We start from the raw sequence: 27,940 nt of genomic DNA, 5'->3' as shown, positions 1-27,940 counted from the left end.
AAATTAATCAATATAATCAAAAATCCTAAAGCCAAATTTTTGAAATTTTGTAGTATAAAACATTTAGAATAACTTGACAAATATTTTCAGTAGGAACAATCTTTTCATATATTCGGAAAGCTAGTATTTTAACACGAATTTTCAAATAAAAAAATTTAGCCTGGGTTCATTCGGTACAAAGTTAGCCATTTGTTTTTTTTTAATTCACAACTAATTTGTTTATAATAATTAAGGAATTTCATTGATGTAATTTTAAATAATGATATTTTTGTTTTTTGTTAAAAAATTTGCATAAACATTGTATCTTCACAGCACCCTCTACGATTTTTCAAAATTGTAGTTCAAAGGGTTACTAGGGGGAACCTACGAATGCACCGAGTTAAAATACCGAAAAAGCAATTTCAAAATATGTAATACAATTTTCTGTATTTCCGGATCACCTCAATGGATTTTCATCTTTCTTTTTTTAATTCGTATGTAATTTCTACGTTCATTACAAATATGCAATTTGTTTATAAATTTATTAATTAATAATCAGTCTAATTTGTTTAAACAATTCATGAAAAAATATTTTTTTACAAAAATCTATTTTTTTAATCATATCATGATCATCATTAATGATCATACACAAAGTTAAAGTTCACTTTACCTAATAAATAAATTATTTTTATTAGATAATTATTTATTGAAGATAATTTATTTATTAAAGTATACCTTAACTTTTTCTATGATTAATAATGATAGTCTAATTAAAAACATGGATTTTTGGGAAAAAATTATTTTTTCAAAAATTGTTTAAACAAATCAGATTGTTTATTAACTAATAAATGTCAAATTGCAAATAGACAAATTACATATTTGTATTTTACAGAAAAATTACATACAAATTTAAAAAAGAAAGATCAAAATATATTCAGTAGATCCCGAGATAGGTATAGAAAATGATTGTAGTTTTAAGTTGCCTTTTTTAGTTTTTGAACTCGTGCATTTGTCGGCTCCCAGCTTCTCCTTTACTTACTACGACTAGTCACCAACTGAACAACATTTTTAAAAATTCGTGAAAAACACCAACTTTTCGAATAAGTAAAATGATTTTTTCTACGGATAATATTTTTAAAGTTGTTCTAAATGTTTATAAACTACAAAATTTCATAAATTTGGCATTAGTATTTTTGACTATATTAGATAATTTTTTTATCTTTTTTGAGTACATTTTGATAGTATAACTTTTCTACTTTCATTTGACATACGCAGAATTGTCTTATCTTCATTATTTTCTGTCTTATGTTATTGCAAAATAAAGGTCTCTGGGATAAACAAATAAAATAACTTCTTCTGATGACCAACCTTTTTTTGTTACACGGATGACCAAGGGGGGGAAAATGACCCCAGGTCAAAAATGTCAAAAATGACAATTAACAAAAAAATAAAGTTTTTTTTTTAATTTTTACTTTTTTTTGGCATGGACTTTATGTCATTCAGCCAGTCACAACATGAGTATTAGTATCATGTGTAGTGTGTATGTTGAGTAAGTGTCTTGTTACTTTTGCAGAGTCGACGTCATTAGCGTAAAACTACTTGTAATTACACATAATAGACGCTATTTTACTAAACATCAACTTCAGAATATATTTTTTATTCGTAAAGTATAGGAATTTTTTTTTATTTCAAAATATGAGGATATCTGGAATGATATTAAAGTCAAATAAAAAAATAATGAGTCAAAAATTAAAAATACTTTTGAATTTATTAAAGAAAAACATACGCTGGGGTCACAATTTCCCCCGCTTGGTCATCCAAAGGTTAAACTAATTAATGGATCGTTCTCAAATTTTGAGGGTTTGTAAAGTACCCCAATACACAACTTTGAGTGAAACATTAAAGTTCTAAAGTAGCTTTAGTAAAAGTTATTAACAACTAACAATTTTCATTTATTTTGCAGTGTGCGTAGCAACAAATTAACTTTTTAACTTTCAAAAATCGGCATTTTGAAGGTTGTTCAAAGAAGAAATGTTTCTATATCCAGTAAAGACTCGTATTAATGTTAGATACTTGTGTCAAAACAGTGATATTATACAAAAAGAACATTATCGGGAATGTACAGTTAAGTGGAAGGAGTATGGAAAAATTTATACTGATGGATCGAAATCGGAACATGGAGTTGGTTGTGCCGTTTATTACCCTTCTAAAAATATTAAGTTAATATACAAACTACTAGAAATGTTGTCAATTTTCAGTGCAGAGCTTATTGCCATAAAACTAGCAATTAGCATGTGTTTAGAACAAGAAGATGATAAATTTGTTATATTCACAGACTCTAAAAGTTCTGTAGAAAAACTTAAAAACCTTTGTTTAAATCCTAATTTAAATTATATACTTCTTGATATTTTGGAATTGTATCACAATGTATTAAGTATGGGAAAACAAATTTATATTTCATGGATCAAAGCCCATTCAGGTATAGAAGAAAATGAAGAAGTGGATTCTTTAGCAAAAAATGGTGCGAAAAATGAAGAATACTCGGATCAAAAATACCAGAGTCTGACTTTATTCCAATTTTTCGAAAGGAACTAAAGTAAAATTGGCAGCTAAAATATGAATTAGGAGAGAAGGGACAGTTTTTTAAGAATATACAACCAAAAATAAGAGACAAACCATATTCGGATTATAAGTCGAATGCGCTGTAATCATGCCTTATTTCCCGTGTATAAATGTAAAATAGGTTTATTAGATAATAATAAATGTCTGTGTGATGAAATTGCCGATTTACAACATATTATTTTAGAATGTCCTTTAAAAAAATTAGAAATTGACAAGCTTTATCAAAATTTAATATCTTACAATATGAAATTTCCAATAAATTTTTCAAATCTATTGACATTAGAGGATAATAGTATTTATAATATTATATATCAGTATGTAAAATCTACTAACATTACATTGTAAGCAGTATTGCGACAGACAAAAAAATTTTTCATTGTAAGCCTAAACCGAAAAAATAATTAAAAAAATAAAAAATAAAAAGCAAAAAAAAAACTAAAAAATAAAAAAATAATAATAATAATATAAAAAACAGAACAATAAAAAAATATACATAAATCCTAACAAAACGAAAAGAAATAAAAAAAAGCAAAAAAAAACAAAAAAAAAATACATAAAAAAAATAATAAAAATATGCAAACAAAATTATTAGGCATTTACTAACATACCATTATTGTATTGTATACAAATTATTGTTACTCAATATACCACGTATATAAATGTAAGTATAAGTAAGCAATGGTTGATAAAACTATAAGGAAACATGACTGGCCTTTTGGGTACGCCAGCGCCATTACCTTAGTTAAAAAAAAGGTTTTTCAATGTTCTAAAAAATTAAATTTTTTTAGTTTTACGTCAACTGTTTAGCTTTTGAATGGGGTGCAAAAAATCGAAAAAAATCGCGATTTTTGCACTAAATTGTTATTAATTAAAAAACGGACGCGAACTTTAGGCAGGAGACAGGTAGGTTTTCTTCCTATAGGTCTACAATAACTAAAAAAGTAGTCAGCTACCTGGATCTTTGAGTGTCCCGAACATGGTCTATTTCCATCTTATTACCCTGGAGTATTAATACTTAGATGAAAATTATTGGATATATAATTTAGCATGTTAACAATTAACTTGTTCTAACTCTAATTAATTAATAATTAAAAAATTACATATGTTTTATGAATTTTAAAAAAATTAGACCCGGGCAGATATTATATCAGATTTCTGGATCATTCTAATCAAAAATTTCTTCTTTAATTTTTCTCTAAAGTTGGTTGTTTTTGAGTTATACACAATTTAAAACTGAAAAAAGAACGAAAGATGACAATTTTCAGGGCTCAAAAACACAAGTAAAAAATATCATTTTTGTAATCATTAAGTACACAAATTCAAGTTCATACCTTTTTCTTTCAGGTCTCGATAAGAATTTTAGCCACGTTTTATTCTAAAACATATTTTTTTAATTGTTAATGAGGAAGGTTTCTTATGGGGAGACGAGCATTAACAACTAAAACACAATGTTTCAGAATGAAATAAGTCCAAAAGACTTATCAAGAACTGATAGAATATGCTTTGAACTTGAATTTAGGTACTTCGTAATTTCAACAATGATATTTTATACTAATGCTTTTGAGGCTTGAAAATCGTCACATATTTCGTTGTTTTTTAAGTTTTAAATTGTTTATAACTAGAAAACGATCAACTTTATAGAAAAATTACGAAAACAATTTTTTGTTCAGAATGACCTAAAAAATCTGAAATAATATCTGCCCAAGTCGATTTTCTTTTAATTTATAAAAAATGTAATTTTTTAATTATTAATTAATTATAGTTAGAACAAGATTAGATCGGGCAACCCTTGTTTTTTGTAATTGTTAACATGCTAAATTACATATCTAATAATTTTTATCCATTATACAGATCGGTGTAAATCGACCTTATATCGTATCTTAGACTAAGTGTATGTGGTATTTAGTACATAATATAAGTATTTTCTAATAACAATAGTGTGCTCACCTGTGTAAAAAAGCAATCCATTAGGTTGCCTGGTTTTGAAATAAAATATCACAGAATCTTGAGCACTGACAATGGGTTCTCCTCCAGTCTGACTCAAGTCATAGGATAGGAATTCTGTTCCGCGGAATACAGCTTCTGAAGGTGCTTTATCTGTAACAAAAAATTGATTTTAGTATTCGTAATCTCTATAAAAAATAGTTTTTTAATGTTGCAAGATGAACAGTCTGTAGCCATTAATGACGCATCCTTAATAGAAAGTATTGATTTACATAATATACCGGAAGATTTTTTATTTTCTTTTTTTAAATAAAAATGCATTTCAGTTTGTTCCCGATATGACACTGATTGATGAACAAAATATCGATGATGTACTTAAACGTCTTTTTTATTTTATAGTAGTAATCTCAGTTTTAACCGTCCAATATGAATAATGTCATAACTATCTAACTGTATACCATACCATTATCTGATGATGTTAAAGTTTTTTTTATTTCTAAATATATTTCTTGACTGCTAATGGTCATTGACAAAGGTAAAATTTACATCTACATGTACATTTTTATTACTGTTACATCTACGAAAGTAATTAATGTAATATTATTCCCTATTTTATAGATGATCAAGTCAGTTTTGCACAAGACAGGGAGGACATAATTTATGATACGGAAATTAAAGAAAGAATATGAGCTATGGGAACTCAAGATAAATATGTGTCAGAATGAATACTTATGTTACTCTGGGCTAATTAGCAAAATACAAGGAAAAATTATTTACCAGCAATTTTATTGCTGGAATCGAATCATATGATTGTATATATTAATAATATAGGTATGCAAAGTCCGCAGAAAGTGTGCTACTTGTTTTAAAAACAAAATGGCGCCCGAAAATCGTGTTTTTTTCAATTTTTGCTCTATAACTCTAAACATTTTAACTTTACACCAAAAACACTCAAATAAAAGTGCACTGTAGTTAAATTATGCATAGAGATGTGTTTTCCCCGATTTACTTCGACGAACATTTACCCCGGAAAATGCAGGTTTTTTAAACAAAATTTTTAATTTTCAACTAAAATTTTAGATAAGTAATTGTTCATCAATAATTAAATAACTTGGTAATATAAAAGATCCTTTCGTATAGATTATAATTCCAGAAGCAGATCAAAATTGAATGAACAGTTTAGCAACAATTGAATTGTTAATTAAAAATTTACGGTCGCTATAATAACCACAATAATTAAGATACGTAAGAATAACTATGATTTTTGTATAAAAAGACACTGTACCTATCCAATGCACTATACGGAATTGAAATTGGACTATTTAAGCGGCCTCGGGAATATTTTAAAATTATCAACAATTTTTTGGCTTATAAACAAATAGAATATCTCGGGAAATATTAAATTAAATTAAATCATGAAAACGGTTTCTGAAAAAAGGCGGCAGAACGCTTCTTTTAAAAGAAGAATGTTTAATTGTAATGAGTGGTTCCTGAGATACAACTAAATATATAAACAATAATATCATAACGTTTAAACCATGACCTTTTCATTTTTGTCCTCTTTCTGCACACAAATTTTCATATCTTTAAAATACACATAACATATATTATTATAATAAAAACTATCGATATTACGAGTGAAAGTTGCCAAAACTAGCAAAATTTCAATCAAAAATTAGGTTGGAGAAAATGTAATCTCAAAGTTCAAAATCGATATACGTTAAAAAAATGCATTTTCTCGGCTTCCCATGAAGAAATTATGTTCATTCTTTTTTTGTTTCCAAGTAACTCTAGTAGAGCCATCTAACTAAGGCATTATTAAATGTCAATCTTGCTTTTGTTTTATTATAATAAATTAATTTATTTATAAGAAAGAAAAACTACATATTTTTTCCAGTTGTAGACTTTTTTTAGATAAACTTACTACAAGTGTACCTTTTAACTTTAAAAAACAAATATTCTCATTTGAAAGCTGTATAGTTATTTAAACAATCTGCATTTAAACAAATTAAAAAAAAAATGTTGTAATAAATAAATTAATTTATTATAACAAAACAAAAGCAACTTTGGCATTTAGTAATGCGTTAGTTGGATGGCTCTACTCGAGTTACTTGGGAACAAAAAAGAATGAAGAAAATTGCTCCATGGGAAGCCGAGAAAATGCATTTTTTTAGCGTATACCGATTTTGAACTTGGATATTACATTTTCTCCAACCTCATTTTTGATTGGAATTTTGCTATTTTTGACAATTTTCACTCGATATATATAGATAGTTTTTATTATAATAATATATGTTATGAGTATTTTAAAGATATGAACAATGGTGTGGAGAAAGAGAACAAAAATAAAAAGGTGATGGTTTGACAATAATTATGATCCTATTTTTTATATCTTTGCCATAAATGTCGGTCAACTTTGACCGGTTTTATCTCAGGAACCACTCATCCCAATTAAACGTTTTTTCTTTTAAAATAAGCGTCCAGCAGCTTTTTTCCAACACCGTTTTCATAATTTAATTTAATTTATTATTTCCCGAGATATGCTATTTGTTTATAAGCCAAAAAATTGTTTATAACTTTAAAATGTTCCTGAGGCCGCTTAAATAGTCCAATTTTAATTCCATAAAGTACTTTAGATAGGCACAGTGACTTTTTATACAAAAATCAAAGTTATTCTTATGTATCATAATTATTGTGGTTATTATAGCGACCGTAAATTTTTAATTAACAATTCAACTGTTGCTAAAATGTTCATTCAATTTCGATCGGCTTCTGGAATTATAATCTATACGAAAGGATCTTTTAAATTACTAAGTTATTTAATTATTGATGAAAAATTACTTATCTAAAATTTTAGTAGAAAAATAAAAATTTTGTTGGAATAACCCGCATTTTTTGGGGAAAATTTTCATCGAGGTAAATCGGGGAAAACACGTCTTTATGTAGAATTTAATTACGGTGAATATTTATTTGAGTATTTTTGGTGTAAAGTTGAAATCTTTGGAGTTATAGAGCAAAAATTGAAAAAAAAACACGATTTTCGGGCGCCATTTTGTTTATAAAAAAAGTAGCAAACTATCTGCGGACTTTGCATAGTATATTATTAATATATAATACAGTCATAAGATTCGATTCCAGCAATAAAATTGCTGGTAAATAACTTTTCCCAAAAACGGCCTATTCTCCGATATTCAGCCCAGACTATGTATTGAGTCCAAGGTTGTAGATTTGAAGTTCAAACCGTCTACACACGCTCTGATAAATTTAGAGCTGACAAAGTTAGGACTGACAAATTTAGACTGTTGGAGCGTGTGTAGGCTTGTCGCATTACAAAAATGAGTAATCCTGACAGTCAGGCTGACCAATTTTTGTCAGGTGATGGTCACAAATTACGTGTTAAACTATGCTAAGGTCTATAATATAGAGTACATAATTTTTCCACTTGGTGCTATGTATTTTGACATGTTGCATTTTTTTTACTTCAATTATGATGTTAGGAATTTAAAAATACTGCTTCTTATACACAAATTAGGTTTAGAAAAAAGTATGTAAATAAAATGATTATTTTATACAGGGTGTAAAAAAAAATAGAGATCATAAATTAAATCGCATATTCTGGCACCAAAAATAGTTCGAATGAACCTAACTTACCTTAGTACAAATATGCACATAAAAAATTACAGCCCTTTGAAGTTACAAAATGAAAATCGATTTTTTTGAATATATCGAAAACTATTGGAGATGTTTTATTGAAAATGGACATGTGGCATTATTATGGCAGGAACATCTTAAAGAAAAATTATAGTGAAATTTGTGCACCCCATAAATAATTTATGGGGATTTTGTTCCCTTAAACCCTCCCCTCCCCCAAACTTTTGTGTACGTCTCAATTAAATTATTATTGTGGTACCTTTAGTTAAATTCAATATTATTAGAACTTTTTTGCCTCATTGTATTTTTTCGATAAGGCAGTTTTTATCGAGTTGAGGCTTATTTTTCAATATGTTTACATAAAAATTTTATGGGGGTTTTGTTCTTTTAAACCCCCCAAATGTTTGTGTACGTTCCAATTAAAATATTACTGCGCTACCATTAGTTAAACACAGTGTTTTTAAAACTTTTTTGCCTCTTTGTATTTTTTCGAAAAGGCACCTTTTATCGAGATGTGACTTCTTTTTTAATATGGTTCAAAATATCCCTAAAAATGTAAATCATAAATAAATGTTCATATTATTACCAAGTCTCCATAATCGTACTTAACCATATACAAATATGTGGTGGATTTGACAAATATTCGAAATATCTCGATAAAAACTGACTTTTCGGAAAAGTACTAAGAGGCAAAAAAGTTTAAAAAATATTTTAACTAATGGTACTACATAGTATGATAAAATTGATCCAAATAATGGCATAACCCAGACATCCAAAGTGAAAGTTATCCTCCAACACCAAATTGTTCTATATGGTCCACATAATGTTCAGAAAAAAGTCACACCATTTTGAGCGTTGGGTTTGGGGGGTGAGGGGGGAGAAATCGGTAAATTCGTAGTTTTGTAAGTTTTTCGTCAATATTTCTAAAACTATGCGGTTTAACATGAACCACCTTCTATACAAAAATGTTCTACATTAAATTTGAAGTAAAAAAGGTCCTATGCATAATCCTTCTAAACTGAACGGTTCCAAAGTTACGGAGGTAGTATAGTGTAATCGGTCCAAAAAAACGCCTAACCCAGACATCCAAAGTAAAAGTTTTACTCCAACACCAAATTGTTCTATATGGTCCACATATTGTTCAGTAAAAAGTTACATCATTTGGAGCGTCCGTTTTTTGGGGGGGGGAGATGGGAGAGAAGTCGGTAAATTAGTAGTTGTTTTAGGTTTTTCGTCAATAGTTCTAAAACTATGCTTTAGCGTAAACAATGTTCTAAACAAAAATGTTCGACATAAAATTTAAAACAAAAAACGTCTGAGACATAATTGTTATAAAATCAACGGTTCCAGAATTACGGAGGGTGAAAAGTGGAGGTTTTCGATACTTTTTATATTATTTGGATAATTGATGATGATTTTGGGTGGTGAGGTAGACGTTTCTTCAAGGGCTTATCACTAACATACCATCGGCCACTGAAATAGCAAATTTAATTTACAAAAAAATTTCTTTCATCAGTAATAATATTATAAATTGCTCAGAAAATATATAAAACATCGAAAGACTCCAATTTTCACCCTCCGTAACTCTGGAACCATTGATTTTATAACAGTTATGTATTGGACCTTTTTTGTTTTAAATTTTGTGTAGAAAATTTGAGTATAGAACATAATTTACGTTAAAGCATAATTTTAGAAATATTGACGAAAAACGTAAAACAACTACTAATTTACCGACTTCTCCTCCATCTCTCCCCCAAACCGGAGGCTTAAATTGGTGTAACTTTTTACTGAACAATATGTGGACCATATAGAACAATTTTTTGTTGGAGGAAAACTTTTACTTTGTATGTCTGGGTTAGGCCTTTTTTTTGACCAATTATAATATACTATCTCCGTAACTTTGGAACCGTTCATTTTAGAAGGAGAATGCATAGGGCTTTTTTATTTCAAATTTTATGTAGAATATTTTTGTATAAAAGGTTGTTCATGCTAAACTGCATAGTTTTAGAAATATTGACGAAAAATGTAAAAACTACGAATGTACCGCTTTCTCTCCCCCCTCCACCAAAACCCGACGCTCAAAATGGTGTAACTTTTTTCTGAACATTATGTGGATCATATAGAACAATTTGGTGTTGGAGGATAACTTTCACTTCGGATGTCTGGGTTTGGGTCTAGTTATACCGTACTAACAATAATAATTTAATTGGAACGTACACAAAAGTTTGGGGGGGGGGGGGATTTAAAGGAACAAAATTTTTATGGGGTGTCCAAATTTCACTATAATTTTTTCTTAAGATGCTGCCACAAGAATGCCACATGTCCATTTTCAATAAAAAATCTCTAATAGTTTTCGATACATTCGAAAAAATCGATTTTCATTTTGTAACTTAAAAAGGCTGTAACTTTTTTTATGTGCACATTTGTACTAAGGTAAGTTAGGTTCAATCGAATTATTTTTGGTCCCAGAATATGTGATTAAATTTATAACCTGTATTTTTGTTACACCCTGTATAATATACCATTTACCATAAATTCGTAATAACTACGTTGTTTATTTCGTTCTTTCCGTATTCGTTAACATACAAATGCCGGTGAAATCGGTTCTAAAATATAACTGTTATACGGAATAAAAAATTGTACCTAAACTGCAATTCAAAAAAATGCAAAAAATGCGGTGGGCGGTTGCGCGTATGGTGCGTAGCGTGTCAATTTTTGCAGTACCTACAGTAAAAGTAGAAACACATCCTAATTAGACATACCTATAGTATTTTTGGTGCTCATTATACACACTTGTATGCTTATCCCATGCTTGTCAAGAAATATTCAAGAATAAATAAAATAAAAGTCAATGCTGTATTTCGGTTATTATCAACTTTCGTACTAAAGTAAGTTACCTTAAATCGACCTATTTTAACCATATGAATCTAAGGTTAAGCTATGGCCCATTCGTTACCAAACACTCTGTATAGGTACCATTATACAAACGAAATTTTTACTCTGAAATTTCTATGGTATACAGCCAACTATTTGGACTTTTCCTTTTAATTGATCATTATTAATTTTATTTACCTTCCAAAGTTTACATTTTATGCATTTTAGCTTAAACCAATAAATATTTAATAAAGACATGGCAAACAATATAAATAATCACGTATTATGACAATGTTTTCTTTAGTCTATATGATGGCATTTCATAAAATATTGACCAGTTCCGCTCTAGATATGTAGCAAATTGTGCACCCTTTAAAGTCTATATTGCCTATTTATTGGAAAGCTGTCAAATATTTTCCACAAATTGGCGTAAGCTATGAGTTGGTATTCGTATTGCACTATCTGCTTCAATCAGTTACAGGCCCGTCCTTTTTAAAATTTTAAAACATGTAAAATATTTTATTTGAGATCTCTGGATGACAGGATTTCATTTTTGATAATAAAATCAACGTTAAGCTATTTGATATTCAAGTTTTACTTTATTTTATAACACATAAACTGATTATTAAAACAAAACAAAGTTTTGTTACAAAAGTTGTTATAAAATATAGATCAACAGGTTTATTAATATATTAACTATTATTAAGTTCAGAAGTACCATCAGATATTATCAAGACTATCGAAAACATAAAATATACAGGAGAAATAACTTGCAGGCCAGAAATATTAACAAACTAATACAGCCGATATCAGTGGAAAGAGGCATAGTCGACACTCATTGAGCCCGCTGCTGTTTAATCTCATCATGGATGAAATTATTCATAACGTCTTAGTATAGGGAACCTGAGTATAGGGTATAGAATGTAGTATGCATACTTATTGCAGAGAGTGAAGATGACCATTAGAGACTGTTATATCAATTTAATATAACAGCGAGAAAGTTAAACATGATAATCATCATCATCATCATCCAGCCCTTTGTGTCCACTGCTGGACATAGGCCTCGCTCATTTTTGTCCATTGTGCTCTATTTTGAGCACTTTGCATCCAAGTTCTAGACATTTTCTTGAGATCGTCAGTCCAACGAGTAGGTGGTCTCCCTCTACTTCTTTTGTCTAATCTCGGCCTCCATTCAAGTAATCTCTTCGTCCATCTAATTCGGAAAATTACATCTGTAACTCCTGTTCTTCGTCTTAAGTCTTCATTGCTAACTCGGCCACGAAGCGATATACTCAGCATTGGCCTTTCCATTTTCCTCTGAGCTATTTGCAGCATTTTAGAAGTTGTAGCTGTCAATGTCAAAGTTTCGGCACCATAAGCAAATACTATTGACTGTAAGACATCCAACATCCACAGAAATCTGGAAGGACGTTGCCACTAGCGCGCTAGCGCCACCGTCGGCTTGAAGTGAAACTACGTTTTGAAAATGTAAAATTTGACGTAAACATTCAAATTTAATTTTATAAATTTTTGAATAACGAGCTAATTTTGCTAAATTCAATTAAAATAAAAATAATTCAAACACTTATACAAAAACAATAATAAACCAATTTTATAAACGTAAGGTTAGATTGCTCTGGTTATCACCGCACACCACTAGATGGCGCTATATTGTTTGCTTCCTCAAATGTAATGGGAAATGTCAAGAGTTGTATGTATTACAGTCAATAGTATTTGCCATAAGTCATCACAGGAAACACGTATTGGTCAAATGTTTTACGTTTTAAAGAAATTGGTATATCGCTTTTAAAGATGTCTTTGAGTTTTCCATAGGCTGCCCATGCTAGATTTATTCTTCTTCGTAGTTCGCATGTTTGGTTGTCTCTTGTAATCTTTATTTTGTGTCCAAGGTATATGTATTTTCCACTAGCTCTACTTCGTGTTCTCCAATATTGATATTTCCGCTAGGTACTAGGTTTGTCATGAATTTTGTTTTGGAGATGTTTATTTTAAGACCTACACTGCCACACACTAACTGAAGTTCGTGTAGCATTGTACATGTCTCCATAAGGTTGTCAAAAATAAAACTATGTCCTCTGCGAATTTCAAATTTGTTAATCTCCTACCGTCATTATTCAGGCCTCGCTCTTCCAAGTTTTTTACAAGCATATTCTAGTACTGCGGTAAACAGTTTAGGCGATAAGGTATCGCCCTGTCGGACTCCTCTGCCCATTTGGGATATGGTCCGTGTTTTTATGTAGTTTCACCGACATAGTTACGTTCTTGTATGTATTGTAAATTAACCTTGTGTATCGGTAGTCAATGCGGCATGCTTGTAGTGTTTTCAGAATTTTGTCACATTCTACCATGTCAAAGGCTTTATGGAAATCTACAAAAGCCAAAACGAGTGGTCGATTGTATTCGATAATCTTTTCTATTACCGTTTTAATGCTCTGTAGGTGATCATTTGTTCCAAAACCGGTACGAAATCCCGCTTGCTCCATTGGCTGGTAGAAATCAAGTTTTTTTTCAAGGCGATTCGTTACTACTCTTGTAAGGAGTTTGTATAAGTGACTAAGAAGGCTTATAGGTCTGTAATTTTATAACTCATGGGATCTCCTCTTTTGAACAATAGAATTACTTCAGCATTGTGCCATTTGTTGGGTATATTACTATCTAAAAGGCACATGTTAAAAAGGTTTTCTATTTTCTTAAGAAGACAAGTGCCTCCGATTTTGATTGCATCAGTAACTACACAATCCTCGCCTGGAGATTTGTTATTCTTAGCTTTTCTTAGGGCTAGTTTTATTTCGTCTATTGTGATTTCAAGTAGCAGTTCTGATCCTTGGTTGACAATGCCCTTTTTCCTTGTTAATATTTCTCGTACACTCAAAAAAATTTAGTTCCTAATATTGATTAACAGTGATTACTGAATAGTATTTCGTTGTCACAACAATTTAATTTGTTGTTTCAACGAACTTTTAGTCATTGACGAATGTATTTGTTTATTGTCACAATGATTGGATAATAATTGTGAGAATAACTGGAGTATATTAATCAATAACACTCAATTTATTCAGCCAATAACTTTCATATATTTCGTATATCTAATAAATACTGTTAATTCTGGCAGCAACTCACGTTCTTGATTTCGTAGATGACAAGCAATTACCTTGGTTTATCGTGACAACGTACAGATTTCATTAAAACAATGTAAAAATGTTGTTAATATAGAGTAATATATGATTATTGAATAGATGTAAATTGATTGTTGTGACAACGAATGCATTAATCAATCTACTACTGCATTTAAACCCACAATAAATGCGTTCATTGTGACAATAATCGTAGTTGTTGAGACAATAAATGTTTGCTTGACCATTTGAAAGTTAACGGCTCTTTCTTATCGTGATACCCCTAGCTTCTTTGTGTTACCGAAGTGCCGAATAATAATTGCATTTCGTTTTCAAGTGTAGTCCGTAGTAGAAGGAAGTTTTTGTGTGTCTATTATCGTGAAATTTTGGTCGAATTCTTTTTAAATGTATCCATTTTTTTTTTCGAATCCTGAGAAAACTAATTATTATTTTTGAAAATTTAAATGCAAAATAAAATATTACAGTAATATCGAGGGTCTGAAGTCCCTGAGAACCTCTATAATGATTATTTTTAGAGAAAATTTAGTATGATTTTTAATTTCAAATAGACATACCATTCAACAGAAACTTTTTGTTTATTCTAAGGAACTTTCTACCCTCGGTTATAATGTAATATTTTATTCTGCGTTTAAATTTTTCAAAAATACTTATTAGTTTTCTCAGAATTCCAAAAAAAAAAATGAATGCGTTTAAAAAGAATTCGATCGAAATTTTGCACCTGCGCTCTCAAAAAGGATTCAAGTGTTATACATTTTTGGAATCACTATTTCAAACGCTTTTAAATAAGCTGTCACATGACGTACTATCCCATTAAAAAAATCAAAGTTACGCCGCGCCTGTCACCTGAGGAGGGATCGTGTAAAGTTCGAAACATTGATATTATAATATACTTTGATTATTTTAAAAATCGACCTGTCCGAGCATTTTGCTTATGTGCTAAAAATAAATAAGTTAATAAGGGGGTGGGGGAGTGTAACACTTATTCCAGTACACTGTATAAGTGAGATCATATGAAAAATCACACAGTGTAAAGTTTTTTAGGTTAAGGACAAAAAAGGGGGATTTAAAAAATGATTATTAATAAATTAATATCATACATTGGGCTATTGCATTCAGTAATTATTAATAATTAATAAAATACGTTCATAGTAGGAATGAACGAAACTGATTGTAAGAATGGATAGAATTGCTTGTAAGAAAAACCGTATTTATTGTGGGAATGAACGAAATTAATTGTAACAATAAACGGAAATAATTGTAGAAATAAACGAAATACGTTAGGAGAAATACCACTGTTATTGACACAACGAATAGTCTTCGTCGGACAATTAACGACGTTGTTGTTTCAATAAATAGTGTTCGTTGACTCAGTGAACAGAGTTCGTAATATCAATAAATAGTGTTCGTTGACTCAGTTAACAGAGTTCGTAATACCAATAAAGTGATATTATGGTATACATAATGAATGTTCATCCATTCAATAAACGAAATACATTGGCTCAACGAACGAAAATAATTAATTGATGAACATCGTTTTGTTGTCCCAATAAAAACCAAGAATTGGACAAATTTTAAGTATTGCGTTTGTTGTCTGAATTAACATTTTTATTGATATTACGTACCTTTTTCGTTGAGTGTACTTGATCTTCTTTGCTATTTACTTTGTGTTGGCTTGTGTACAGCAAATTGTAGAAGTCTTCAACTATTTTAAGGGTTTCCCCTCTGTTGGTTGTAAGATGACCATCTCTATCTTTAATCTTTATTATCTGCCTTGTCTCCGTTCTTTGCCTTCTTCTCAATACTCTCACATTTCTATTCTTCAACATGATAATATCACCAAATAAAACAAAAATAATGGTTAACTCTAAAGATCCAATAAGGTGCAAGCTGGAAGTGGACAGCAAAATAATCCAGCAACAAAGAAGTATGAGCTACCTGGGAGTACTAATGCACAGTTATGGAGGTACAGAAGCGGAAGTTGCTCAACAAATAAATACAGCCAACAGAGTCGCAGGATGTCTTAAAAACACCATCTGGTGCAACAAACATCTACGAACAGAACCAAAGGTCAAGATTTATAAGACAGCAGTTAGGCCAATTATGACTAAAGCTCGGATTTATAGGCAACAAAAATTGAAGAAAAAGGCGCCTATATAGGCAAAGATTTTTATTAAAAAAGGCAGGAATATTAACATTTAGGCAAAATATAGGCAATAAAGGAATATAACTTATTATTTATTGTACAAAGTGAATTAACGTAATATTAACTTAAGGCAGGTATATTTACACATTAGTATAAATAAACTAGTAACTAAATAACTGTTAATTAATAATTAAACATTGTAACCACTTAAAATTTTATCATTAATAGAAACAACTAAATGTTTTTCAATATTTTCGGTCTTAAAACAATCTCTTCGATCACTTAAAATTAATTTGTACATTGAAAATGAACGTTCGATATCGACAGATGTAATTGGATCATATTTCAGAGCGGATAATAAATCTGGCATAATTTGTAATTCCTCGGAAAATGTCCCATTCAAAACTTTAGCAACATTAGATAAAAACGAAAAACCTTCATTCTTGTCGAAAACATATTTCATTTTTTTAAAAATTAATTGACCGTTACTTCCAGGTGCCGATTTAATTTTCGTCTTTAAATTATCTATTAATTTTACTGACTCACACAAATTTATCTCTTGTTTTTCTAATAAGGTAATTGTGGTAACTATTAATTTATAATTGTCATTGATATAAGCGAGTTCCTGTTTCAATTTGGGATTTTTTAATATTTGTTTTGCTCCTCGAATGGCTTCGGAAATATCATCATCAAATTCTGACATAACTAATTCTATTTCATTGCAGTGTTCAAAGTAAAAAAAAACTGCTTCGAGCCAGGTTCCCCACCTTGTAATTACTGGTTTAGGTGGCAAAGGGACACCGGGAAGTATTTATTTATATATTTGCACCCTCAACGGAGCCTTTACAAAAACTTTTTTCATAAAATTTAAAAAATTATTTACCAACGGAAACAGATTTCTTATTTCTTCAGCAATTCTACTTACCCCGTGGGCTACACAAGTGCAATGAATTAAATTAGGATAAAAAATCTTTAAATTAACAGCAGCTTTTAACATATATGCCGCAGCATCTGGAAGCATTAAAACTATTTTATTCACTGGCATATGGTTGGGTAAAAAGAGGTTTGTTAAACTATCTTGTATAAATCGACTTATTGTTAAATTGTTTGTTTTTTCCAATTCTTTAACGGCAACTAAATAAGGTTTTCTCGCAAAGTTTTCGTTCAAAATTTCAATCATTAAATTAGCTATATACCTGCCGCATACATCTGTCGTTTCATCCACGATAATATACAAAAAATTGCCCTCTAACTCCCGCTTAATTTTTGAAAAACATTCCACATAACATTTTTCCACACTATGTTTTCTCAATGTACTCTCGTCCGGTAAGGATTTATTAAGATATTTTTCGAAAAAGCATTTAAAACTAGGGTTATTAACTTTATATAGAGGAATGTTGGATGCAATCATCATCTTGCATAAATCAAATTTAAATGCGTCTTCCTCCTTTTTTTTTGAACTGCTTAAACTATCCCTCAGAGATATTTGGGCTAACTTAGAGGAATTTAATTTTTCCAAATTACGTTTATGAAGTGGGGTTCCACAATGCTGGTCAATAAAGTACTTTTTTCTACTTGAAATCTGAGAATTTAAAAAAAATAATTAGAATTCTAAAACCGCTTTAGAATTTAGTTATGTTGTGGGACGAGAGAAAAAGAGAAAAAATAAAACTTACCGATTTGCCGCATGGTTTACAAAATGCTCCATCTCCTTCTAAAGAAAGTTCCGAATAAGGTGCGATCCATAGCCTTAATTTAGATGTCATCTTTTCACACAAATGTCTAAAACGTTTTAAAACGTGTTCTTTGCTTTTCGGTATACGCAACAAAACTAAACTAGGATATAGCAATTTGTGACTAATCTCTGATACAGTAACCGACTCTACAACTGATAATAAACTAATAAAGCTTCGGGATTTCCAAATAGTTAACCCTCAAGTCTCGATCAGGTACATTTTCCTAGAAATCTGTTATATAAACAAACCATTGATATTTTATTATTGGCCCAAAATTTTATTATAGAATGGTTTAGTAATAGAATAATATCATGGGTAGTACCATGAAATTTTAAAAAGGCACAAATAGGTGGAATTTAAGAAAAAAGGCAAAAAGTGCAAAACATAATTATAATACGCAAAATAGGCCAAAAAAGGCATTTTGCCTATAATCCGAGCTTTAATTATGACTTACACTGCGGAAACAAGACCTCACACCTTAAGGACAAAAATACTGATGGAAACATGTGAAATGAAAATAGTCCGAGATATCACAGGAAAATCATTATGGGATAGACAACGTAGCACAGACCTCAGGCAAAGCTGTAATATAAAGAACATATTAAATGACTGGACACTGAAAAGAAGAACCTACAGCCAGTAGCGTAACAAAATCTTTTCCCCCGCAGAATTGGAAATGGGGCCCCCTTGAAAAATTACTAAATGCGATATGTATCACAAAAACTTATATGTGTTATAGCCCAGTAAATGAACGTGAAATACGGCGATATCATGTAATTTTCAATGTCACCACCGAAGTGGTCCAGTCAGTACCACTTTTGTAGCTTATACAAAGAAAAAAATGGCTATCGACCAAGTAAATGCAAATGTATAGCTCATGAAGAATTGTTCTTATTTGTCAAATTTTAAATCGAATATTTCAACATGAGATATCCAAAAAGTGGAGCAATTTTCGGGGAAAAGTCATTAAAATTTTTTAGTGTTTAAAATAAGTTTTAGGTATTTTTACTTTTTATAAAAATTTCTATCATCAAAACTAAGCAAGTTAGGTACGCTCAAAATAGAGTTAAAGTCTTTTTTGGTAAACAAAAATTGTGAAAGTCTCCCCCTATTTAGCACCTCAAATAAAACTAATCATTACCACTTTAAAAATTACTTAACTTTTTTTAAATAACCTGTAAGTTTTACCGGTTCAAAGTGCTTATTTTTTAATGGGTTTTATTTGTAAGGGCTCTAACGAATCACTAATTACGAGTGTATGCAAATTGTAAGCAGCCATATCTTAAACAATTTTTGTTTTCCAGAAAAACAAAATAAAACTAAAATATTTATAAAATAGCAAAACCTACATTTCTTTACTCTTTGAGATTTTTCGTATCACTAATACAGGGCGGATCCAAGACCGATTTTCGAAGGGGGGGAGGGGGTTTTTATAATATATGCATAGCTTAGGTTACCTCACACTTTACCTCGTTCAGCACAACCTTCACTACCGTTCAGCACAAAGATAAAACATTTTTCTCGTAGGAAGCGAAATGTGTTTAACACAAAAACATTTGAACTGCAAATTTTAAATTTATATTATTGTAAATTTTTGAGGGTGCTCTCTGAGCCCCCCTCAAACTTTGAGCGTAACTCGCTTATTTTTGATGCTAGAATCTTGCTATAAAATGCGATAAAAATGCTATAAAAATAGAAATAAAGCTCATTTTTAAACATTAAAAAAGTTTCAATGAGTTTTTCCCGAAAAGTGATTCGTTTGTTGGTTATTTTACGTTGAAATTCGATTTGGAATTGAACTAATATTTTCATGAATTCATGAGCTACAACATTACTTTTACTGTGTTGATAGACTTACACCATTTTTTTAAATTTTTTATAAACTACATTTTTGCTAAAACTATGTTTTCGATAATTTTTCGATAGTATTTAATTCGATAAAATCCTTATTTTTTGAGTTATTTGCGAAAAACCGCCTGAATACATGGTTTTTTGTTGAAAAATAAACATTTGCACTCGCAAGTCACTTGAAAAGAGTTGACTTAGATAAAGAAGCTCTATAGAACAAAAGCTGCTCATAATTAGTCAATTTATCCATTTCCGGACTTATTTTGAACGTATATTTTTCACCTCCGAGAATGGGTGACTTTCACCCCCCCCCCAATTAAAAGAAACCAACGGCACAACTCCAACTTTGAAGTAAATTACCTGGCAAATACCTCGTGACGCTGATAATTACACTCCAAAACAGTCATTTACTGGGCTATTAGTGCATTCATGCACTGTTTGGGACAACTTACATTTTTAATCTTTATTGGTATAGAATAAAATAGATAGAATATGAACAAACGACTACATTATTACATAGTATTATTCTATGAGATGAACAATTTTCTTCGTGCACTACTATCAGCGAATATATCTAAAATTTTATTAATACATACAATACATACATACGATATATTGTATCTACAGTCGGAAAAATAAAAGAATACCCATGAACGATAACATCAATCACTTATTTTGTATTTGCTGTCTTTTTCTATACATAACCAAGGTTTGTTATAGAAAAAGACAGAAAATACAAAATAACTGATTGATGTAATCGTTCATGGGTATTCTTTCATTTTTTCCGACTGTATCTGATGAGCAACTTCATTTTCAATACTGTAATTGATTCATTATACATTTTCAATAATATAATCATAAAAAAAAATGTCAAAATTAATTTATTAAAAATGTCACTTACAAATGTTTAAATTGTGAAAATTATGGTAAAAATGGATAAAACACCTTCAAAAAGTAATTATAATTCTTACAGAAAACGAAGTTTGTCAGAATAATCCCATCAGAAATTTTTTGCAATCCTTTCTTGAATATTATGCGAGATTTTCGGAGGTCCCATAAACAAAATTTAACAGTAACTGAATTAGGTGAAAAGGAGCCCATAAATTGAAGTTAGATGATCGAAAAAGACTATATTTGATTCCGTTTTTTGTTAACCTATAAGATAAATTAATGTTATTTAATACGCTTAATCAAAATTTAACCCTCACGCACAAGTTGTAGTCTATTTGACTAACAACTTCAGTGAGAAACTGGGTTTATTTATTATGTAATAGTTGCTACAAATAAACTCTATCCAGATAACACACTTTTACATAAATTTATTAGACGACAAGGTGGGGCAACTGACATATTGGGGCACCCGCAAGCTTCATGTTGCGGGGGCCTCTGTTACGCCCCTGGGTATAGCCTCATAAGCAGAATGGGAGAGGGAAGACTGGCCAAGACAGCACGAGATAGATTTCCAAACGGCCCAAGGAGTATAGGAAGGCCAAGGAAGAGATGGAGTGACAACCTGGATATCTGATGAGGACGCATCCGAAGATGGAACAGGTGCGAGCCTATTAGGAAGCAGGAAGAAGAAGAAGAAGAAAAAGTTCTGCTCTGTACAAAATATTTAAAGTTAGAGCTAAGAGTTAGGTTAGCAAGTTGCTACGTTTTCTCGACTTTGTTTTATGGAATGGAAGCTTGGATCTTGAATGCAACATAAGAAAAAACTGGAATCATTCGAGTTATGAGTGTATAGAAGAATTCTGAAAATGTCTTGGACAGAAAACATCACAAACAAACAGGTTCTGAGACGGATGAATGGAGAAATGCAAATCTTAAGTAAAATCAAAACAAGGGAATTAGAATATCGCGGACATGTAATATGTGGAGATAGTACAGCTTTCTTCAACTAATTACGCAAGGAAAGATCCGAGGAAAAAGAAAAATAAGGAGACGTAGAATGTCATAGCGCTGCAATCTGAGATAATGTACCATTGAATGGACACAGACTGTGTCCATTGAACTAGCAAGGACCACAAGTTCTTATCGAGCAGGGAACCATGTTGCCCTTTGAGGACTCCTAACACATTCAGTCTTATAACATCGACTTGGAGTCGCTATAAATATCATATAAGTATTATATAAACCATATTTCTCGATGTTACCAATTTCATAAGGTTGCTAGTTTCATGTACTAAGCAGAACGCACTGAAGATGATCTGATCTAGATCGAAAACGTTCTGCGAATCTTTTTGGATAACTTTTAACGGTTTTTAATAAACTTTTTTATACCATTGTACAAACGAAGTTTTTACTTCTGTATGATTTTTCAAATAATATTAATTATAAACACAATTCCCATAATATAAACTGTTTTACTTTTTTTCCACATCCGCACATTATGCATGGCACCATGAATGCATGTCTGACACCTAATCCATATTTCTTTTGATTTAGATAGCGAGTAGAGTTCATTATAATACAAACAATCGACATCAGGGTTGTCGTCTTTAAGATCATTCCAGAATTCCGGTTGTTCTTCTTCTTCTTCTTAACTGCTACTTTTTCCACTAAAACTTTTTTCGTGACCCTTCTTGGCAGTTTTTTCTTTATTAAATTGCTTTTTCTTCTTACTTCTGTCTAAGCTTAAATCGGGTCTGGAGTAGAATTGAGCATACCGTTCTTCCCACGTTTTCTCTTTTTTCATTTTCTTCTTTACAAGAGGTTTACAATTTTACAATACTGGTCCTTATTTTTTGTACAAATGAAGGTCTACGCACATTAGCTTTTGGCATTTTAATTTCAGATTTCGAAGATATTTCATCATTAGTATTTTTGGAGCGAATAATGGACTTTCCATGATTGCATACTTATGCCATCATTGGATACCGTGAAGTGTGCCATCGTAGGCAAAAATCGGCATTTTATTAAAAGAAGACAAAACATCTTAAATCGAAAGATAACTTCAAATAACGCACACAACAAACATAATGTGTCTAACAAATATATTCAAGGCCTTATTTAAGCTTTTCTTCTATTTACTCTACTGGATTCTAAATATTAAGTTTGTGTAATATTACTACGAGACTTGCCGAAAAATGTGTAATTTTCCTACTCTCGCAAAAAGCATTATACGGAACTACAAACCTACTATCTAGCCTAGCATATACTAATACATCAGTTTTCAGAAAAAGTGGACTGCGTTCCAAAATAAACTCACTATGCCATCATAGGCAATATGCCATCATACGACTTTCCCCTAGTTTGAAAGGAAATTAATAGCCACTAACGTTAAAACTTTATGTTTATATTTGTTTAACGGCTTCCCCTATTAACGGGAGCAATTAATAGTAACTGGACTCTTCCATCTAGGTTACGTAATAATTAGTTTTACGTTACCGATTCAAGTATACTTTATGACGTACTTTATATACGATTACGTAATTGGAGAATTTAAATACATAAGCAAAGTTTTCGTTGTGACAATGCTCGAGTTTTCAGCTTGTTTAAGCGAAATATTTCAGACTTATCCAGCTAATTCGTTCGGTAGCAGAAAAATAAATATTTCATTTGTACTCCATCGTTTAATCGATCAAATCAATCTAAAAACTCTTATAAATGTCAGTTTTTATTATCAACACGAACGAACTCCTCCTACCTGAGACGATCCTGTGAGAAAATATTGTCGGTTTCTAGAAAGAAGACTATTTCTGACAGCCTTATCAGCTGCAAAACAAATTTCGCAGCTTGTTTGAGAAATTTTCGTTTTGAGGGATTGGAAGATGTCGGGAAATGTTTGTTGATTCTCTTGTAAGGATAAGAAATGAGCATTTATCTTTCCAGAAATTGTTTGCGCTTGTAAATATGATTTTTTATTTGTGTTTGCCAACTGGTTGATATTTATTGAAGAATACGAACTGTAATAACGGAATATATCAATGGATTTCATCTGTCAAATAACTGAGTATCCTGGAATTTTATATTTATATACCTGAGTATATTCGTTCAATGTTAAATATTGTGTTTGAATGGGACTAGCCACAATTGATTGTGGCTAATTACAACAATGACAATCATCTAATTAAGAGAATTATAGATCAAAACATCCCACTCCCTGTAGTAAATGTTCTCTTTATTCTGTCACTGAATTAAAAGAAAATTTTTGACTGTTTGGTATTGTAATAAATAGTGTGATGTTATGCCTTCTGGTCCCAATTAATTAAAACTCTATTGTTTGGTTCAAATACATTATATTTACAATCACCTCCATCAACGTCTAACCATAACAATATGTTTACATTTAACAGTAACGACCTACTACAACAATAATATCTATATCATCGGGCGTTCACTTATATAAGGATTAAGCTATTGCAACATCACGCGCTGGCCTCGGTCATGGTCGATCAATAATTATATTATTTACTTTTCAATAAAACATCTTTTTGTACAGGGTGATATTATAATACCACGCCTCCCCGTTTTGTTAAAATTACATATTTTTAAAATAAGATTGATTGTCTATCATCGCCGTTTTTAAAAAAAAAAAGAAAGTCCTAAGAAGAGAAGAAGAATATCTGAGTGTATATCCCTCTTTCCCTTTCACAGAGTGTTTATGATTACCTAATACTATTTTCAAAAATTAAATTTCCTAACTATCCTAACTAACTGTAACATGGTACGTTTCAGATCAATCAATTTTTCCCTAAACTAAACTGGTATTTTATAACCTATCACTAGTTCACGTACTTTCACGTCGTGTCTTTTCGTCCTTTTTCCCGTTCACTAATTCACTTCATCAAAACAGTGTCCACAGTGAATGAAATTGATCCTAACTTTTAAATAGTCTTTTAGTGCCTATAGGCATCTCATATAAGCGGGGGAATACCTAACTAAAAATCTCGTATTTACCTAAAAGTCCTAGGCTAAGCTAATATTACTCGAATAAGTAAAAAAAATGTATCCTTTACTCTATTAATAATTCCTATTTCAGTCTTCTTTTGATTTATTTATATATGTCTTACTAACTCTAAAATAATGTACCTATAATAAAAATGTAATCTCTCTAAAAACTTCTAATATGTCTCTAAAAACTTCTAATAACTCTTTTGTAGCTATAATAAAGATTTAATCTATGTTGCTGAATGTCTAAAAATTTCACTTTCTGTGTCCCTTTGCTTACTATCTACTAACACTTATTGTAAGATATTGTCTATCCTTAATTCAAATACTTCCATTTTCCGCGAAAATTTAACCTGAATTTAAAAATAAGTTATTTATAATTAACATTACTTTAGAGAAAAAAATTACAACTTTAATTCTTAGACAAAATTCAATGATTAGCTACTTATTTGATATTATTCTTAATTCTGCTTGTTTATTTTGACATTTCTGACAGGTTTTATGTCTCTTCTTTCATTTTTCCCACATATTTTAATAAAATTATTTTTTTTCTTTCTTTTCTTCTTGTCTGGTACTACAACTCATATAATTCATTTTTCTTCATATAATAGCACTTCTACAGTGTACATAATTCATCTTCATATACATATTTCATATAACAATCATATATCATTTATCTCATATATCATTTCACATAACATCATAATTATCACTTCATATACTAGCTCCGATACCTTCGTTTTACCTTAATAAAAGAGGTTTCACTCGGATATCTTAGTTCTCCGCCAATATTAACCCGAATTTTCGCCCTGATCTGTACGCACCATTAAGGTGGTATAGTTAACTCAAAACACGAAATAGGTATTTTATGCGGTTCAAATTCTTCTAAAAATATCACAACCTCAATCCCTTGCTTTGAGGCCGTTGTTTATTCACGAATAATCATGAATAAAATAGGTACTCTCAAAACACAGAGTGGGTCTCTAATAAGCTTTCAAGCTTCTATAAATCACTTAGTACCTTCCTAATTTGACAAGAGCAGTGGGTTTCTTATTGTCTGTAGTTGTCTCATAATATTTAGCTTATACTATTGTTAGTTCTTCTTCTTATCTATATAGTTCTTCTCCAAATTCCTTATCTCGACGCATCAGGTCGGTTCGTTAAAAATAAATCTCTTGCTTATAGCAATGTTTGTCTTAAGCTCTTATATTAACGTATGTCATCACTAATCATTATTCATTAAAAAAAATCATTTATATATCATTTATCACACAAAAATTATTAATTCAGGTTCATATCATACAAAATTTAACACAAAATCGATGAAAATGTACTAAATATACTCAATAAATATCAATAATAAAACAACTGGCTAATAAAGATTCAATAATGGTATACATATTCGACAAACATTCAATAAAAAAATAGCATATGCAAAACTTAGATAAAAATATTCAAAATAAGTTTATATCTCAAACTTCGATAGAAATTTTTGGAAAAAATTCGATATTCCATAAAATATTCAAAAATAACCGTACTAAAAAATCGAAATCGGATAGAGATTTTTCAAATAAATTCAATAAAGATTCAAAATTCAATAAAAATTCAAGAATAGCATATATAATAAACTTCGATAAAAATATTCAATTCAACAATCATTTCGTGTTTCAAAATTCATAGATATTCTTAAAAAAAATCGATACTTCATAAATTATTCAAAAATCAGGAAAGATAAATATTCAATGTTCAACAATAATATAAAAACGAGGGAAGCATTTTTAATAAAGATAGACATTCTTACTTACATTTTATCACTTTGTCTTTTCACTGGGTTTCCTGTCCATCTTCGTCCTGGTCCATCTTCGCCGTCTCCGTTTCCAAGCTGGTGCCGCCATCCCTGCTCCTTTCAGAAGACCTCCTCTAGTCTGCAGGATCAGCCATGTAATAAATAGTGTGATGTTATGCCTTCTGGTCCCAATTAATTAAAACTCTATTGTTTGGTTCAAATACATTATATTTACAATCACCTCCATCAACGTCTAACCATAACAATATGTTTACATTTAACAGTAACGACCTACTACAACAATAATATCTATATCATCGGGCGTTCACTTATATAAGGATTAAGCTATTGCAACATCACGCGCTGGCCTCGGTCATGGTCGATCAATAATTATATTATTTACTTTTCAATAAAACATCTTTTTGTACAGGGTGATATTATAATACCACAGTATCTTTCTCGTCGGATAGTAAAATAATATTGTAATTACCTAGTTATATTTGTAAAATATGTAGAAATAAATATTTAAAAAAATAATAAAAAATGAAACAAAAAAAAAGTATAAAAAATGGTTTAATTAAAAAAAATCTAGTATTTAAAATATACAAAAAAATATATAAAAAAAAAATTAAAGAAAAAAATCACTAAGAGGATTTAAACCTCCGAGGTGTTGAACCGGGTTGACATTTTATCGTAGGGACAAAAAAAAAACAAAAAAAAACAAAACAAAAAAAATACAAAAAAGAATGCAAAATTATCTGAAATATTAACATTAAGATTTTTATTTGTAAAATGTATAAACTATGTGTTCTTGATAAACATTAAGTATAATATGTATGTATATTTATAGTATGTATACAGGGTGTCCCGAAAAGATTGGTAATAAATTATACCACACATTCTGGGGTCAAAAATAGTTCGACTGAACCTAACTTACCTTAGTACAAATCTGCTTATAAAAAAAGTTACAGCCCTTTGAAGTTACAAAATGAAAATCGATTTTTTTCAATATATCGAGAACTATTAGAGATTTTTTATTGAAAATGGACATGGGGCATTCTTATGGCAGGAATATCTTAAAAAAAATTTAGTGAAATTTGTCCACCCCATAAAAATTTTATGGGGGTTTTGTTCCCTTAAACCCCCCAACTTTTGTGTACGTTCCAATTAATTCATTATTGTGGTACCATTAGTTCAACAAAACGTTTCTAAAACTTTTTTGCCTCTTGGTATTTTTTAGATAAGCCAGCTTTTATCGGGATGCGGCTTCTTTTTTAATATGTTTACATAAAAATTTTATGGGGGTTTTGTT

The 27,940-nt window shown here is 30.3% G+C and overlaps 1 protein-coding gene across 1 annotated transcript in view; it reads right to left on the bottom strand.

Moving 5' to 3' along the window:
* Nucleotides 1-27,940, bottom strand: part of LOC126890321 (neurexin-1-like) — a 758,564-nt gene that overhangs the window by 472,576 nt on the left and 258,048 nt on the right. The window contains exon 3 of the mRNA XM_050659185.1: nt 4,549-4,698. Within this exon, the coding sequence (XP_050515142.1) occupies nt 4,549-4,698 (150 nt within the window). The remainder of the gene's footprint in view (nt 1-4,548; nt 4,699-27,940) is intronic.

Source organism: Diabrotica virgifera, chromosome 8, assembly GCF_917563875.1.
Source record: "Diabrotica virgifera virgifera chromosome 8, PGI_DIABVI_V3a".
In the NCBI taxonomy this organism is placed as follows: Eukaryota; Metazoa; Arthropoda; class Insecta; order Coleoptera; family Chrysomelidae; genus Diabrotica; species Diabrotica virgifera.
Note: the sequence above shows the minus strand (reverse complement) of the source record. Positions and strands in the feature narration are given on the sequence as shown.